The 17,337-nt window shown below is 36.9% G+C and overlaps 1 protein-coding gene across 1 annotated transcript in view; it reads right to left on the reverse strand.

Moving 5' to 3' along the window:
• SMAP1 (small ArfGAP 1) overlaps positions 1–17,337 on the reverse strand; it is a 77,032-nt gene that overhangs the window by 56,123 nt on the left and 3,572 nt on the right. Inside the window, 1 exon segment of the mRNA XM_009333245.1 lies at positions 15,197–15,272. Coding sequence (XP_009331520.1) covers positions 15,197–15,272 — 76 coding nt within the window.

Consider the following 17,337-nt stretch of genomic DNA (forward strand, 5'->3'; position numbering starts at 1 on the left):
TCACAGGTATACTTTCAAGTTTCTGAAGATAAAAGTGGGATTTTGGTTGGGGTGGTTTGGGTTTTTTTTTTTTTTTTCCCCCCCATTCTTTTGTATGCTTCAGATTTTAAGAGAACTTAAGCTTGATAGCTCTCACAGGTGGACAGCAGGTAAGAGCTACTCACCACACCAAACCAGGTAAGCAGAATTTCATTTGGGGGAAACCAGCACTATAGATGTTTCCATCACACTTCCATCCTCCCATAATCGTTCTTCTCAATCTGCATATCATCTTCATAAATTAAGGTATCATCTAACCTAGGATAAGGTAATCCTACGAAGGCCTGAATGTAAGTGTTATAGTTTTGCAAATCAAGTAATGGAGAAGCGTCATGCAAGCTATAAGCAGGAGACAGAACGAAAAGCAGTTGTCTTCTAGGCTGGGACATGGAACAGGATGCACAAGTTGAGAAATGCCCAAGCGTAATCTTTAAACAGCAGCCCTACATTCACTTCAGGCTAAATAAAAAACACCACTTGAAAGCACACTTCACATATGCAAATATTCAACTAAGCAAGAGTACAAAAGGCATATGACTGAAGCTAATCTTTAAGAGAAGACACATTACAATGCATAAAGAACTGGTTAAGTTTATATAATGAAAACCAATAGCATGAGTTTGGGCTGCTGAACAGCTTTTGTCACCACTGCATCATGTTACATTTGTTATCTACCATGCTGTGCCAGATAAGGAAATCTGAATGAAAAAATCCAATCAAGTCAAACTGAGTGGCTGGATAAAGCTAAACACAAAACAGGATTAAAAGAGAGGCTGGTGCAGTCCATTGTGGCGAGTGGTTAAGCAGTCAGAGTATCAAGAGCTGATCAGGGTACCAGAGATGCCTGGAAAAATACTTGCCATTAGGACAAACTGATGCTTAAGGGAGAGCTGACCTGTTAACCCTGTTAAGGTTCCCAGCTGGCACTGAACCAGCTGCCTCCTGACCGCAGAGCAATCCAGCATGGCACACGCTGAGTGCAGAGGAGCCTTAGCGAGAGGCAGCACTCTCCAGCTAGAATCAAGTCCCTGCAGTGCATCATTCTGCTCCTCATCTGTGCTCAGGTGTCATATTGTGTCACGTCCATATACCAGAACTAGCACCAAACAAAACCGATAACAACACTGCAATGTAAAGGTATTTATTTATTATCTTGGGATTTTTTCAGTTAGAAGACTGAATTTTCACTAACATCCAAGTCATTATTACAGATGCTAATATCCTCTTCAAGCAGGAAGGGAAACCAAACACCTTAGTCATCAAGTGCTTGGTTTTCAGGAGATTTCAAAACACTCATTTTTAACCCGAACTAATCCCATATTTTAGCAAACCAGTGAAGCTGCTTGATATTCTGAGGTGTCAATAAAACCTCACAGGCTTTGTTTTCCCTTGTACTGTCCCCCAACTCTTACTTTGAAAGGCTGTGGTATATTCATATTTTCAAACTGCAGCACACTTTGCAGATGTAATGTATAGCAAAACCCAACAAATAATCCTTCTCGTTAGCATAAGTCAACCCTAAACAACTTCGACACTATTCTGATTACTTCATTTGCAAAACCCAGATTAGACTGTTCAAAGTTAGTATTAATACCTTCTACGTCCTGTCTGCAGTGCAGACATACCATTAGCTACGGGGGATATTAGTTATTGAACAGATGAAACACCGGTAAGGAACAGTGGTTGACAACAAGTTGTGTGCTGCTGGCTTGTATTTCCGGGAAATCTTTGGTTTTAAAATTATTGCAGTGATAAAGCAGCTCATAGAGCTGTTCCCATTGTCAAAAGAGATTCATTAGCTTGCCAGCAAATGACAAATGAGAAAGCATCTGCTCAGTGACCTATTTCTACATTCGTGGCCAGCAGTGGGAGCACTGAGGTTAGACTAACCCCCGGATCACACCACTCACCCATGACAGGTAAATGCATCCAACTCTCCTGGAGTTAAGTGCTGCACTCAGTCCTGGTGAAATTGTCTTTAATTAGTTGAAAGCCACAGATGCATTTCAAATATTTATAGCAGAACCCTGATCACCACTCAGGATTGCCAACCAAGGTTTTAATAATAATTTTAAAACTGTTTTTTAAGAGACTGAGATCACTGAAAAGCAGCACTATGTAATCCCACATCAAAGTAACATATGGGTTTTCTATTTGGTATTTATCAGTCTTTATTAGTAATGACTTGTTTTCTATAAGCTTAATCAGAAGCATCAGTAAAGGAAGATTACTCCATGCTTGGGTCCAAGTCTGAGTACCAGAAAATACTGTTGTTTACAAGCAGACATCCCCTTTTTAGTGTAGGAAAAAAAAAAATCTGCTTTGCAAAAAAACCACTATTCCACAGCAATAATTGTCTTCTGTTGTCACTTTTCTAATTTGTCAGGTTTTATCCAATTGTTATATTCCAGTAGAAACAAAGAGAAAAAAGCTAAAGAATCTGTTTCTACAAAAACTGGCCAATACTGACACCAATTATGAAGTTTGCAGAGCAGACAGTAGGAAGGGTAGAAAATATCTTTGTTTAATTTAGATCCAATGGAAAAAGACATTTGAGCAAGTAGGTATAACAGTAAGATTTACCATCAGAACCACTAAAGACAAGTGACCAAAACCTCCCCCACTTCTGACCACATCTGTAAATTCATCTAAATTTCTATATCAAAATCCAAAAAGCAATTTCCAGCCATCTTCCAAGTAAAGAAGCACACACTGATCTACTCTGATAACATGTTAGCACTACGCTCTGGAAAGTTGTCAGCTACAACGTCCTTGATTATTGGCACTTTCAAGTACCAGACAAAACTGATGGCAACCCCTGCAACCAACCATACCTGCTGCTAGAAAAAGAAGAAAGTTGACGTGCTTGTGTGCATTAAGAACGTACTGCAAACTGACAACTAGCATCTGAATACTTCATTTTAGTTTTTAACTTAAGAGTGTTGGATCTTTTGATTAAGAAGTGAATTCAGAATTGCTTAAGAGGGAATGAAGGCAAGGAGCTGTTTCTTAAGTTTCCACATTTGTCCACAAAATTTCAATCGTGTTTCAGACCAAAGAACTTGTAGTCATTTCATTTTCAGCAATTCTTGAATCTCTTTCCATTGTTTGTGTTTTGGGACTCCTTTTTAAAAAGCTGATAAAGTAAAAATAACCATTTTGCATAATGAAACTGAATACTTTCTTTAAAGCATCACATACGTTCAGTGCCGAGCAAGAAAACACATACACATGCAATAGTACTGTAAGATTTCATTTTCACCTATGCTCTGAGACTCTTTGGTTCACAAAAAACGGAAGATTGGAAAAGAAAGGATCTGTAGGTTTACAACATTACTCCAGTTTACAATATTATTCCATTGCCCTCTTACATGGCAATGTGTTACCTATCTCTATTTTGTCCATTAAAAACTTCTATGGCATTTATTAAGTTATTACTTCATAGTGGCACTATCCAAATATACGCCATGTTAATAGTTCACATAAAAGCATGAATACAAACAGTATTTGGCCCCATGGCTCTGATGTAGTCTGTGCACCAGACTGACTTCAAGTGAAAAAAGTAAGCCTAAAGAAGCACTAAATGAAGCTATCAAAGAACATAACATACAAAACCTAAGAATGATTTTATTTTAGTTCAGTTTGTACTAACATATTTCTGATGGTAGATAACCATCATACAAACACTTATGGTCATTAAGGTCAATGTACTAAATAAAGTTTTCATCAACTTTTATTTGTAGCTTTTCCAAAATCCTGCTCTTGATGTAATGCATGTTGTTATTTAGCCTTTTATTAAAAAGGGCTCAAGTTAAAGCTTTAGAAACCTGTATTAGTCTTCCATTTAAATATGAAATTTAGGGTGCTCTTACTCAGAAGATTCAAGAGATTAAAAAATGAGTGCATTATCAAACCATGTCAATATATTCAGGAAATTAGCAGCTGAACCAAATACAAAGGTGCCCTCGAGTGGCCATTTTATATGCACACAATATACAGGGAAATAACCTAAATGAAGAGGACTACTCTACACTGATTGTACAGGTTTTAAGTTCAGCTACTACATATGTTTTTCTCATTTCAGCAGATGTTTGACTTTATTACTGTACATCTCCAACGAATGTTACAACACTAAAATTAGTATTTTATTTTAAAGCAGTAGCAATTACAGACTGCTATTAGATGCATATAAATACGCAACCAGTTGCATATCATTTTTTAAAGAGGCCTATTCTCAAAGTACTGAAAGGGGTATAAGAATACTAATGTACGATTAATCACACTTATCTATGAATTTCTGCAGAAGTTCTTTAGGCTAACTGGCAAGGCTTTTTTAGAAGTTACTGAAACATCTCCCTCCTTCAGCGCTCTAACCACTGCACACCACATAAAAAAGGTTGTGTCCCACATTTCACAAAACACAGCAGTAGCTGGCTTTTCAAAGAAGCCAGTACTGCTTTTCCGTCAATATTCTGAACATGCTCACCACTCCTCCATCCCCTCAGAGTGCCCACATCTTGTTATAGGAATACGGTGAAGCTTGTGCAAAAGCCAGCTGTGTGCAGAGCTACAGATGTTCATAAAATTTACATCAAGCAGAGATACAATTACTCAATGTTCTGGGAAATACAGATATATTTAATAGTATTAGACTTGAGTGCAAAAATATTTTTTCCAACTTTGACCAAGAGCATCCATACCTATTGTTGCCCACATTTTTTTTAGATTATTTAGCTTCTCCTTTAGATAACCACCTCTTGAGATATTATGGAGAGTCACCATGGCTTAGTTAAAGGCTGACACAGGATAAACAAAACAGACGCTTTTAACCTCTTACTGGAGTGCTCTCCATTTCCCCTGTCCAACCTAACAGAAGTTTTCTGTATTTGTTCCAGGGAAAACTGTCTTTAATGAGAGCTTCCCAACACTTCAGAACAATACCTTCCCTCCCCCCCCCGTGGCTTGCCCTGCTGCATATCAGATCATTTACATTTTCATGATCCACGTTAAACTGGCAACACAGTCACTGCAGATTTCAGCTTCAGCAGAAGTTCTGTTTACATAGACATAGTAACTTGTAGCTAGGCGGTCCAGCTGTGTGAACTACTGCTCAAATGAAAATACTCATGGAAGTGGGGAAAACAAGACCCTGCACGTGGGAGCTACTAAGAATACAGCCGGGCGTACTGAAAATCCACACCCTGGCTTCTCTAACTCATTCATTTAACCATTGCTGGGGAAAGTCCAGCACAAGAGTATTCACTAGTGGTACACTCAGGAGTTGACACCAGGGCCAGCTATTTAACTTCTTCATTTATGCCCCACACAATGGGACAGAGTACATCATCAGCAAGTTTGCAGATGATACAAAATGAGGAGGAGTGGTTGATACACTAGATAGGTGTGCTGCCATTCAGAGCACCGTTGACAGGATGGGTCAACAGGAACCACATGGAGTTCAAAGGGAAGTGCCAAGTCCTGCACCTGGGGAGGAATAACCCCATGCACCAGTACAGGCTGGGTGTCAATTGGCTGGAAAGCAGATTTGCAGAAGACGACCTGGAGGTTCTGACAGACAAGTTGGACACAAGCTAGCAACGTGGCCAGTTCTAGGCTCACAAGTACAAGAGACATGGGCAGACTGGAGCAAGGCCAGCAAAGGGACACTAAGATGATTAAAGGATTGGAGCACCTTTCAGATAAGGAGAGGCTTAGTGAGTTGAGATTGCTTAGCCTGGAGGGGAGAAAGCTAGTAGGAGAGAAAGAAGGGAAGAAGTCTTAACGCGTATAAATACCTGGTGGCAGGGAGCAAAGGCTGAGGCAGGCTGTTGCCTGTGGTATCCAGAAACAGGACCAAGAGGCACTAAATGTACATTGAAGCACAGGAAAATCCACTGAAACGTATGAATAAACGTTTGTGTTTTCTTTTTTACCATGGGGGTGGTTGAACAGGTTACCCAGAGAGGTTGTGGAGTCTCCAGACCTGGACATATTCAAAACCCAACTGGACACTGCTCTAAGCAACCCGTTCTAGTTGACCCCACTTTGAGCAGATGGAATTGGATGATCTCCAAGGGTCCCTTCCAGCCTGAGCTATTCTGGATTCTATAATTCAACTCATTCTAACAGCATGATCTTGCAAAATAATTTATCCCACTTTCACTATTTCTGTCCTCAAGTCATAATTCTGGTATGGTATTTCAATGCTTCTTATTGATGCCTATCTTCATTAGCATATTTCAAAAATACTTCATATCCCTTGATTCACAATTTCTTCATAGACCACTAAAAACCCACTACAGTTCTTGCAATATTGGGAGGGGTAACTCATAACCTCTCTCCAAGCCAACAACCGAATGGTTCTCAATGCTGGCTACTATAAACTTACTGTTCACGTACACTATCATACCCCAATTTATCCATCTTCAGGTGCCCATGTGACATACTTTAGTGCAGTAAATGTATTATGGATTTAATCTCCTATAAGATAACTTTCTGGAAAATGTGCCATCACAATCTCTAAATTCACACCACATTTTATCCAGTTGCCTGTATAAGTTCATACTTCTTAAATTATATACAATGTCTTAGGAAAGCATGGGAAACGTAGACCCATTATTCTTTTCCTTCAGTGAACTTGAGTTACATGAAACTTCTGTTCCATACATAATTCACACCCTCTCTTAAATATAGAAACTTCGTTTACTATTCTCTAAACATCGTCAGGACATGATAACTTATTCACACTCCATGTAGTGGAATAGATTGTGCCAGTTCATAATTTTTGAGACTGAAAGTATCTGGAATCCGCTTAAGTTGATTCACCATCCACCCTGAATAAGGCAATTCTCATATTCATTCTAAGTTGTGCTCTTTCCCCTATGTACTTATTTTTATTAAAAGCTGCAGAGATTGTTTGTGATAATACCTACATAGCTAACCTTTATCCACACCCAACACAGTGACCTCACTGCTTCTCCTCATTACTTGTATGACATAAGGGTCATAGTATTAGATATAAAAATAAACAAAAGTTTAAGGAAGATTGTCTTTTTACAGTTTTTATTTTACATCAAAGAGGAGATGCTAATTTTTTAAAAAATTTGGAAAATATGATTGCTTCAAACTTGACTTCCTGAACCTCTGTACAACTTTAGTACACTTAACTTAGCAGCATGTTGATACAGTCAAAGTGAATTATTTCCACTGGGTACCAGAAACCCCTTCATTAGTGCAGTCCTGTGTCTCAAAGAATCACGCCAGCAGCTGTTACTCAATGGTTCATTTTAGACAGATATTATTCTTTCTGGAACCTCAGTTCTAAAAATCACACATTTCCTCTTGGCTTATTGGTAAACTGTGTAATCATCTACTTCAAAGCTTACTTCCTTTAATCAGTAATTTTGGGAGATTCTTGCCAATTCCCAAAAACCTAAAACAAGCAATGTTTGCTATTTCTCTTGGCCACTGCATCTAAGATCATGAGCCTCATCAACAACTGTCCCTCCACCTCACCAGTTGCATAGCTTTGATTACAAGTATTTGGGACTCCATACAGAGATCATCAGTCAAGATGAATACTCTGTTCAGAAATTACTTTCATAAAAACAAACATCCCAAAGTATTTGGAGATGCAGAGCACCAGTCCTAGAGCCACTGGTTTTGTCATACTTCTGCCTTATTTCCAGAGTGAACAGATGACTTCTGCTGAAGATAAGCCAAGTCGCCCTTTGAGCACTTCACCCTTTCAGGTATAGCCACAACGTTGAATTATTCTATTTATTATTTTATTTTTTGTAACCAAAAATCAAGGAGCATCTCTCGCCCAAGTACAGAAACCCAGTCAATGCATTTTTATCAGCTCTGTTCAGACCTTTACCAAGCCAAGGGCTCTGACCTTTCATAATGCCTTCCCTTCAACAAGAGCAAATTCTACCCACTATTGTCACCTCAAACATCATTCCAGGTACTGGTGATAAACCTATTAAAGCATGGACAGAAATTAAACAGGAATATTAAGTAGAGAAGCAGCCTTAGGATCAGCTAAATTATTCAACAATGACAAGAAAGATGATATATGCGCATTTTCTCTCTTAAACAACAGGATTTCTGTTCTGTAAAACTCATTACTAATTCTGAAGTGAAGACCTGCCAGACTGGTATGTTACTACACACTCGTATTCCTATACAACTAGGAACTGCCTTCACATTAGTTGAACAGACGATGCCTATCTATTTCTTAAGACGTAAGTATGGAAGGGAAGCGATGTCTTATTCTTCAGGTTTTATTATTACAGTCACTAATATGGGTAAGTCTAATCTCTGAACAATCTTCCATTTTCAGTTCTGGATTCAACTACTTTGTCTTAGGATTGGTTAGATAATCAATGGAAAGCAACAAGGCCACAAAATGAACTTGTCAAATAACTGCTTTGTCGTGATAGTCACAAATGTGAGCTAACACTTGAAATCTGCTCTCTCTCACTGGAAAAAGCAGTCTGTCCGCGAGCATTTGTTGTGATATTCTGAATAGATTCCTGAGAACACTCCTTGTCCTGCATTCAAACCAAGCAGTACATCATCCATTTTCAGTATCACTCAAGTGTTTCAAAAGAATCAAAAGTTATGATAGTTCAACTAAGATGACAATTAGCCTTGAATACACCATGATGTCATTTTTTCAGCCCGTAACAGAATTTCTATTAGTGAACTGCAAACATTCCATTTTCAAGTCATTAAACATTTCTTACATCTGCTGGTGATGTTAGAAAGTCTATTGTAAACATTGTTTCCCCAATACAGGTAACAAATTTCATGAGAACTGGGAAAAGAACCTGGCCCAAAAGCCAAGAATAGCTAGATCTGCCACAGCTTCCAAGAAAATATCACCATAGGAAATTAAGTAATAAAAAAATACCCTTGCATAAATGCACAGGCTGCAATAACCACAGGCTGGAGTTAGAAGTCTTATCAACCCCAGTTTCTCTTTTCTGGCTCAGCATCACCATCTTCATGCATGGTTTTTCTTGGAAGTAGTAGAAAATGGTATGAGGACGTAAGAGAATACCAAGTTATCCAGAAAATTACCAATATATCCCAGACAAAAAAATAAAGGCAAAAAAACCCCAAACAAACCCGTAAGCAAAAGAGTAACTGCAATCATGCTAAGGTCTGTTGAGAACAACACAGGAGAAAAGCCTAAACAGGGAAAAAACAGAAGGGAAAAAAAAAAACAAAACCAAAAAAACAAGACTAAAAAGGGAGTAAGTTAAGGCAGACAGCTGCCTAGCCTGTATGGTATTTTTTCCATTTGGGAGTTTCTTTTGTATACCCAGATTTAGAACTATGCAAGTCTTCTCTGCTGTAATAAGGAGTTTCTCTAAAATAGTAAGGCACTTTATTCTCCTAAAAATTCACCATAGCTTTATATTTCATTGTCTTGGAATATGTCTTGTCTCCAACAAGGCCCATCTTTGCTCCACTTAGATTTACTGCCGCAATTCTGAAAAAGTCCTTCATTTATTTAAGCATACAAGTTCAGATTCCTGGGGAAAGGTGTTTGTATAATTGTAAGCTGTGCTCTTCTAAGAGTGCTCCAGGAGATAGTAAACTAAAGGAGCATAAAGAGTTTAATGAAAGCCCAAAGCAAATGAAAGATTTAATAAGCAACAGTCTTCAGGACTAGGATTGTTAGAGGAGAAACTGCTTTGCATGCTTTACCCTTCCGTTCTAGCATTGTTGTATACAAAAAAATGCCCTGTGATGAATATAAAAGGATTTGCCTGTGCTTGAAAGTGATAAACAGGTGCAAGTCTGAAGTGGAATTATATCCCTGAACAGTTTCATGTCAGCACCCACCTGAAGGAGAATTTTAACATACAAAATTACCTCACACCACTTGACCTATGGTAACTGTCTGTAGTTAACTACAGAAGTGATGCAAGCTCTCAGTTGCGTTGTACAAGTTTTCAGGGATAAATGAAGTCAAAAAGCATAGCATATTGCACAGTAAATTGCTCATGTTACCGTTTCTTAAATGCGCCACATTTATAAAGACTCCCTAATCTTTTCACTATTTTGTGAAGTTTGTTTTATTGGATTCTATGCTATACTTTGCATCATTCACAGCTTATGTATGCCTAAAAATCAAGAAGAGGGTTTGGCAGAAAATGAATTCTAGGAGGACGATATTATGCTGAGGATATTTAAAATAAGTTGACTTGATAACAGCTACTGCTGCTCCTAAGTTGATTATTCAAAGAGCAAAAAAAGTTCCTGCTGTTAACAATACCATATCACATGTGTTATTCACAGAACAAATATATGTATTTATATTCCCAAGTAACATTCTGTCACCTTCAAGTGTTTTTACTTGTATTATTCCTCTTTTAAAAAATGTAAGCATTCATAAAAGGCATAAAAAAACCCATGAAGTCCTGAATGTTTCAAAATTACATCATACCAAAGCAAAACAGGAAGGCAACTGGCCAGATCAAGAGTCGTGGGTTTCTTAAGCAGTCAGTCTTTAGAAGTCTTGACAAACTGAGGTCTCATCACAGTAGGACTATGAACTACTTTCTGAGAAAGGAACTGTTGATCTTTTATACCAATGTGACTCTCTTTAATGTTAGGAGAGAATTATGATAGGTGCTGGCTTGAGAAATACTACTTCTAACTCTGTCATGGGTTATACTGCTTAAATGGAATATACTTTGATAATAAGACTGCATTTTCCTAAATGTGATAAATACTATACAGTTGTCTTCACAGTTTTAGTCATAATATCAAACACTACAGCTCTATCTAAGCATTTACAAATCCTTTCAACTATAAGAGTTTTTCACAGAGCTGGCATGCATCTGAAGATACTTCCATGGGGTACAAAAAAATCAGTTTGCCTCCCTGAGTAGGCTAATGTATGCAAAATTCTCTTCTTTACATTAGTCAGAATAAAACTTAAAAACAAATACTGCTACTTTAACAGCAGCTAAACAGAAAAAAAAAAATTAAAATGGCAATATTCCAGTGCTCTGGAAAGAAAGTATTTCTACAAATGCATTGTTAAGCATTTTTCTAAAACTTTTTCTTCTTGTCTTACAGCATTATGAAGCAGCAAATGCATATGTAAATGTTAAAAAAATTTCTAATTAGAAAAAGGTTTCTGTTCCAAGTAAGATCTAAAAAAGTATAAATATTCCAAAAAACCTGAAAGGCACCCATAAGAAAAACTCATCCACATTAACATATTCCTTAAAATGTCAGATTGATTTTAACTGCATTATCAGTGTTGGTAAAAAATAATGAATACATAATTTCCATTGATATTTTTTGCCAGGCTTCCTCCCCCCAGCTACGTTGCTTATTCTGAGTTGGAGCTCCTGCTTTTTGTTTCACCTGAAGTACATGTGAAAGTACATCTGCAAAAAGAAGGGACAAGCATAGCGTGATCACTTTGGTAAATTCCCTACCTACATCTCCTAACCTGACCCAGAGCACCGTAGTTTGCTACCTGGGGCTACCATTCCTGTTACATTTCAGAAGATTTTTCTCAAGGCTAAAGCCTAACATTGTGATTAAGAATTAGACCTAAATGATAATAGAATGTTTCCCAGTACTGAACAAAACAAAACCACAAAAACACAACAAAAGGAAAAAAAACCCCCACAAACCCAAAAAACCAAACAAACCACTGTTCAAGGGTGTCAGTCTTTCTATAAAAGAGTCACAAGCCTGCACTGAGTCTGAGCAAGAAAACAAAGACAGTAACTACTTACTGATAACCCACTTATAACAGCTGAGTAAATTGTACCACTCACTTAGTCCTGGGCACTGATACAGAACCAGCATTTCACATTTTCCCAGTAACAATGGATCAGAAAACTCTGAGATCTATGCATTTTAATAGATTTTAATTATTTTTTTAAAGTCAGGCTGCTTTCAGTCAGCATTAGATTTTTCTAATGTATATTTGATTTCTACTTAAATGCATTATTCTATTTTAAATGTAACTAGCCAATAAAACTGCAGATGCTTTTTTTGCCCATAGCTTTATCCTGCATTGCTTTTCAGTGAACCGTGAAAAAAAATAATTTAATCATTCATATTTGCCTATTTTTAGTCTGCATGTTTGATGGCACTACTGGTCTCTGCACTAGCTAATTTTGTCATTATAGCGTGTCTCTAAAAACCGAATTTAGTAATACAACGGTCTTGTCAGAAAACAAAACATTTAATATAATGAACAATTATAAATAGAAATTTTGTAACAAAATAAAAGATACATGAATCCTGAGCACCATGGAACCAAGAACTGAACTTTGACATATACTGCTGGGCTCCAACCAACAGAATACATTAACATCAACACAGATGTTGTACTGTTAGACAAACTTGAAAAGCTTATGATCTTGCCAAACTTAAGCTAAAAGAAATATTGTACTGCATGTTTTAAGAGAATCTATTCAAAACAACTTTTATGCTACAGGAAGCTTTTACCACAAGCAACTTGTAACAGTGGACCAAATATGGGAAAGCCCCTTAGATTTTTAAACACCACCTCAGTGAAAATACTGGTTAAGGAACATGACCCTTCGGGCATAGCAAGCCTGTTTCAGCACTTCTGTATTACCTGCTCAGACCCAGAAGGGACTCATTTTACCAAATGACAACATACATATGCATCTCCAACTTAAATTGGTCCTAATCCAAGCAGAAGGCATTGCCATTTCAAGGGTGATAACAAAAAGCAAGTGTGCTAAAAGCTCACATCACCCCAACAATGCTGATTTTGATTAAAAATAGGACACAGGGTGCTCTCTGCAAAAATGGGGTAAAGAAATTTTCCAGAAGAAAAGAGCTTGCCATGGCACAGCACAGACACCCCACCTGAACAGTTCACAAGACTATTACTCATGAAAGTATCATGCTAGCAAGTGCTTTGATGCTACCAAAACACTTGGCAGAGGGCTGAAGGCTAAAAGCAGCAATCTCCCCCTTCCTCCACAGCTGCCCCTCCATTCCCAGGGAATCTTAGCCACCTCCTGGCAGGGTGGGAAGAGGGAAGATGTCTCAGATGTCGTCAAGACTGCAAAAGGAAAGCTTTAGAAACCGTCACCACCCCCTGCACGGGGGCATAGAAACGTGTACCCCCAGAGAACTCCCTTCCTCACCCTGTTCTTCTCAAACTCCCCACAGACCTCCATGTGCTGGAAGTGTAGGGTAACTTCCCCTCTTCCCTGCCAACAGTATCCAGGAGCAGAAAAGCAGCAATTCAGACATGCAGAATGGAGGCCCAGCTTCATCTTTTCCTCCTCTTCCCTGTCAGTCCCACTCGAAAGATGATCACTGAATACCAGTTACAGCACTACAAGCACGTGTGAGCTGGACTGGGACCAGAGCCAAGGAGGGTAACCCAATACAAGCAGCAGACTAGGACTACAGGCACTACACTAGTTTAGCTAATTTAGTGTTGTATACTTTTAGGATTTTGCCATAACTGTGATTTCAGATTGCCTACCTCAAACCTGATGTTTGGTGGCCTTGAATAAATGCAGGTGAATGCGGATGTGCATGACTCGTCTATTGCTAAAATATTTCATAATCAGATTTTGTTCCTATCTCAGAGAGATTATGCTATTTACATTAGTCAATGTAAGAAAAGCCCAAGCAGGAAGAAATACAATGGCATTCCCTACTCAGCAGTAACATGCATCTCTTTAGTTTGTCTGGATTCTATCCTTGCTGCTATGACAGGTAAGCAATTCATATTCGTCTGCAATACGATAAAGCAAAATCTGATTACTCCTTCAAACATATTAAAGCAGCAGTGGACTACTATATTAGACACCTGGGTTTTCTGTTTAGAAAGACCTTGGGAGTCTTTTGAACTTCTTAAAAAAGTATAATTTTAAACAATTCCTCCTATTTTCTACTTTGGAATAAAAGTAAAGAAGGGTAACTGACAATGTAATTCAAACCACAATTGTATTTTACCTCTTAAGTGAAGCAATTTTCCCCCTACTTCAACAATGCTTAATGAAACACACTTCTCTAGTTTCCAGGTTTGGTTTTTTTCCTCAGATGGCAAAGGCAGCATAAACTCCCACTCTTTATGCCCATCCTTGCACTTGTTTCCCTGTCAAAGTTCATTGCCTAGTAAGATGGAGCAGTCAGTTACGAGTTAGGCCATATTTAAATTATGTAGGTATAGAGGAGTGCGTGTTTAAGCATAAATACACCTATATAATTAAAAATATATCAACTAGATCGTATGCCCCAGAAATAGCCGTATCCAAAAAAAAAAAAAAAAAAAAAAAAAAAAAAAAAAAAAAAAAAAAAAAAAAAAAAAAAAAAAAAAAAAAAAAAAAAAAAAAAAAAAAAAAAAAAAAAAAAAAAAAAAAAAAAAAAAAAAAAAAAAAAAAAAAAAAAAAAAAAAAAAAAAAAAAAAAAAAAAAAAAAAAAAAAAAAAAAAAAAAAAAAAAAAAAAAAAAAAAAAAAAAAAAAAAAAAAAAAAAAAAAAAAAAAAAAAAAAAATCGAACAAGGCTGTGAACTTCAGTAAAGGCTGACATTCTCAAAACTGCTTTGCCAGAAAAGCACTCACCAACTTACTGTAGTGAACACACAGCTACATGATTAAACAGCTGTTATTGCCATACTACCCGTGTTTGCTATTCCAGTGCACCTCACTGCAAGCAACAGTCTAGACTTCAGCAGGGCAGTAAGACCCTCAGAAGAGGGGCCCAAAACAACCTAGGATTTCTCATCAAGGTATTACAGAGAATGAGGGAAGACAAAGTCACCAGAAACAGTAATCCTATCTCATCCCTGTAACACAGAAAAAGATACTCGGAAAGGACTCAAAGTATACTGTTGAAGAACTACCCGTTACTGAAAAAGAAAAACACAATATAAGCAGTTGGAAGCAAGCTATTTGTTGGATCGTAACGCTTTGCTCTTACAAGTGCAATAGACAATGTGTGTTGAACTTACAGAACCTAGGAATAGCTTTCAAGAGATACAAAAGCAAGCATTTAGGTCTGTATCAAGAAGTTTTTGACTGTGAAAGACATTTTAACATATGTAATGTTTTCTACTTTTCTCTTCTGTAGCTTTCAAAAAAGAAAAGTGACAGAAGTCTTGGTGAAACTGTTTACTTACATTGAAGGCATTAACTGCATTTTTATCATAATACTTCTTCTTTTCGTACTTATCCCTGATGAAAAATTCCACAGCTCTGGAAGTAGCTAGTTTAAGGAAAATACGCATTCACATAAATAGCAATTTTAACCTAAAAAGCTGACAGTTATTCAGATTAAAGAATTGCACCAGATTCTTGCTCCATCTCATTTTGTAGTTTTAAAACAAAAGAACAAACTGCTCTACACAGAACAATTGCTATTGCAGTCTCCAAAAGGAGCTTCTTTTTACTACAGAGAATTAATCAGTTTAATGTCTTAATGAAACAGTGTGAGAAAGATATACTAGAAGTAACTCAGTGTTCCACAGTTAGGACATTTTCACTTGGTGTTTACAAGCTACAGGGCTATAGTACTGCAAATACTTGAACAAAGGTATTCATATACAGTAAATATTTCAAGTATAGTTTACCATCATAACTTGGGAAAAACACTTTCTCTTCCAATAAAAGGTGAAATGTATGCACCTGTTCTCCGATTTGCACAAATTGTATCATGCATCGAAAGCTGATCATAAACAGTTCTCTACGATCAGCAAGTCCTCCATGCAAGTTTCTTGCTACAACAAACATCTCTGTGGAAGGGAAAGAAAACTAAAACACTAGTGATAAAAACATACTGAAGCAAAGGTGGAAATAGCAGCAAACATATTGATGTAGAAGATCAGAACTGACAACTCACTAGCTCAAACACAAAAAGGACAACTACTTGTTTTCCCCCATTATTCTCTCAGCTTCATAAAGCAGCTCATCCAAAGCAGTGTGAATACTTTAACTTTAGTAAAGCTGATTCTCTGGTATCTGTAAAATAAATTTTAACTAATTTGTTCGGCAATGTGATTATCCATTCAAAAATCAAAATTGCAACTGTGGAAGCAGATTCATTGCATCTTAAACTTCCATAGCAATTTTTCCTCAGTCTGGAAAGACACCTTAGCTCCACATACTATCTCTTAAGATTAACACTGAGCTCAGAGTACTCAGTTCCTTCATTCTGTGCATCAAATTGTATCATCAACAATCACATTTAGTTTCAAATTGTATGCAAGTGTCACCTGAAGACACTGCTTCATAGAAGTTGCAAAAAACTAAACATTCTTTTCTGCCTCTTTCCAAGTGTATCTACACTCTAAAGGGCATCTTGAGCACTTTGAAGGTACAACTGTCTTAGTACTAATATTGCATTACTCTTTACACATACCAAAGGACTGTCATTTTGCAAAAAAAAAAAATCAATGTATGTTTTCAAATTACAGATGAATGGAAGTTGTGCAATATGCAACTCCCACAATTTTTCAAATTTAGTTAAGACTAAACAGGATTGCCTCAGAAAGCTTATTTTCAACTTGCAGTACAAATTACTGCATTATATAATCTCAGTGGGGGAAGGAGACAGAGAAAGGGAATTTAATTTTTTTCCATGTTTTTGGGCTGTAACTGCATAACTGTATTAAATTATAACTAATTTAGAAGTAAATAGAAAAGATTCAAAACTTGATCGTTCTAAAATACCTTAGAATAAGCTATCCTTTCTTCAAATAAAAAGTCTTAGTTATTTGCCAAAACTAACATTTTCAGATGGCACAATTAATTTTGCCAAATGTTCTAAGTTTTGGTTGCTCAGATTTTGGTGTTAGATATCTTAGTTCTTTTGCATAAATATTTCCCTATTTTTAGCAGTCTCCCAGAATGCACACTTGATATTTCAGACAATTAGAAAGTTTTAATTTGAAGAATATTAACACAGAATCATAAGTATTTAAATTTCATAGGGTTTAATTTTTCAGGATGCTTTTACATTGGGGTATTAAGTTGTGCATTTTGAAAAATACCTGCTTTATTCAAGTCAACCCACTTCAATATGCATGAATTTCTGGACCATGCCCAAGTTTCTTTAGATCAATAATCTACTGTGTTTTTCTTAACAAAATAATTTAAAGCAACCTCAACAGATGCCAACACTGTTTTAAGAAGTGAGTAAAATGAAGAGACAAAAAAATGATTCAATTTACTCTTGGAAAAAAACACTTTCAAACAGGAAGCTAAAGTTGCCATACAAAAAACCATCAAGATGATCCTCAAAGTTAGCTTCTACGCCAGAGCA

Source organism: Pygoscelis adeliae, unplaced genomic scaffold, assembly GCF_000699105.1.
Source record: "Pygoscelis adeliae isolate BGI_AS28 unplaced genomic scaffold, ASM69910v1 Scaffold57, whole genome shotgun sequence".
In the NCBI taxonomy this organism is placed as follows: domain Eukaryota; kingdom Metazoa; phylum Chordata; class Aves; order Sphenisciformes; family Spheniscidae; genus Pygoscelis; species Pygoscelis adeliae.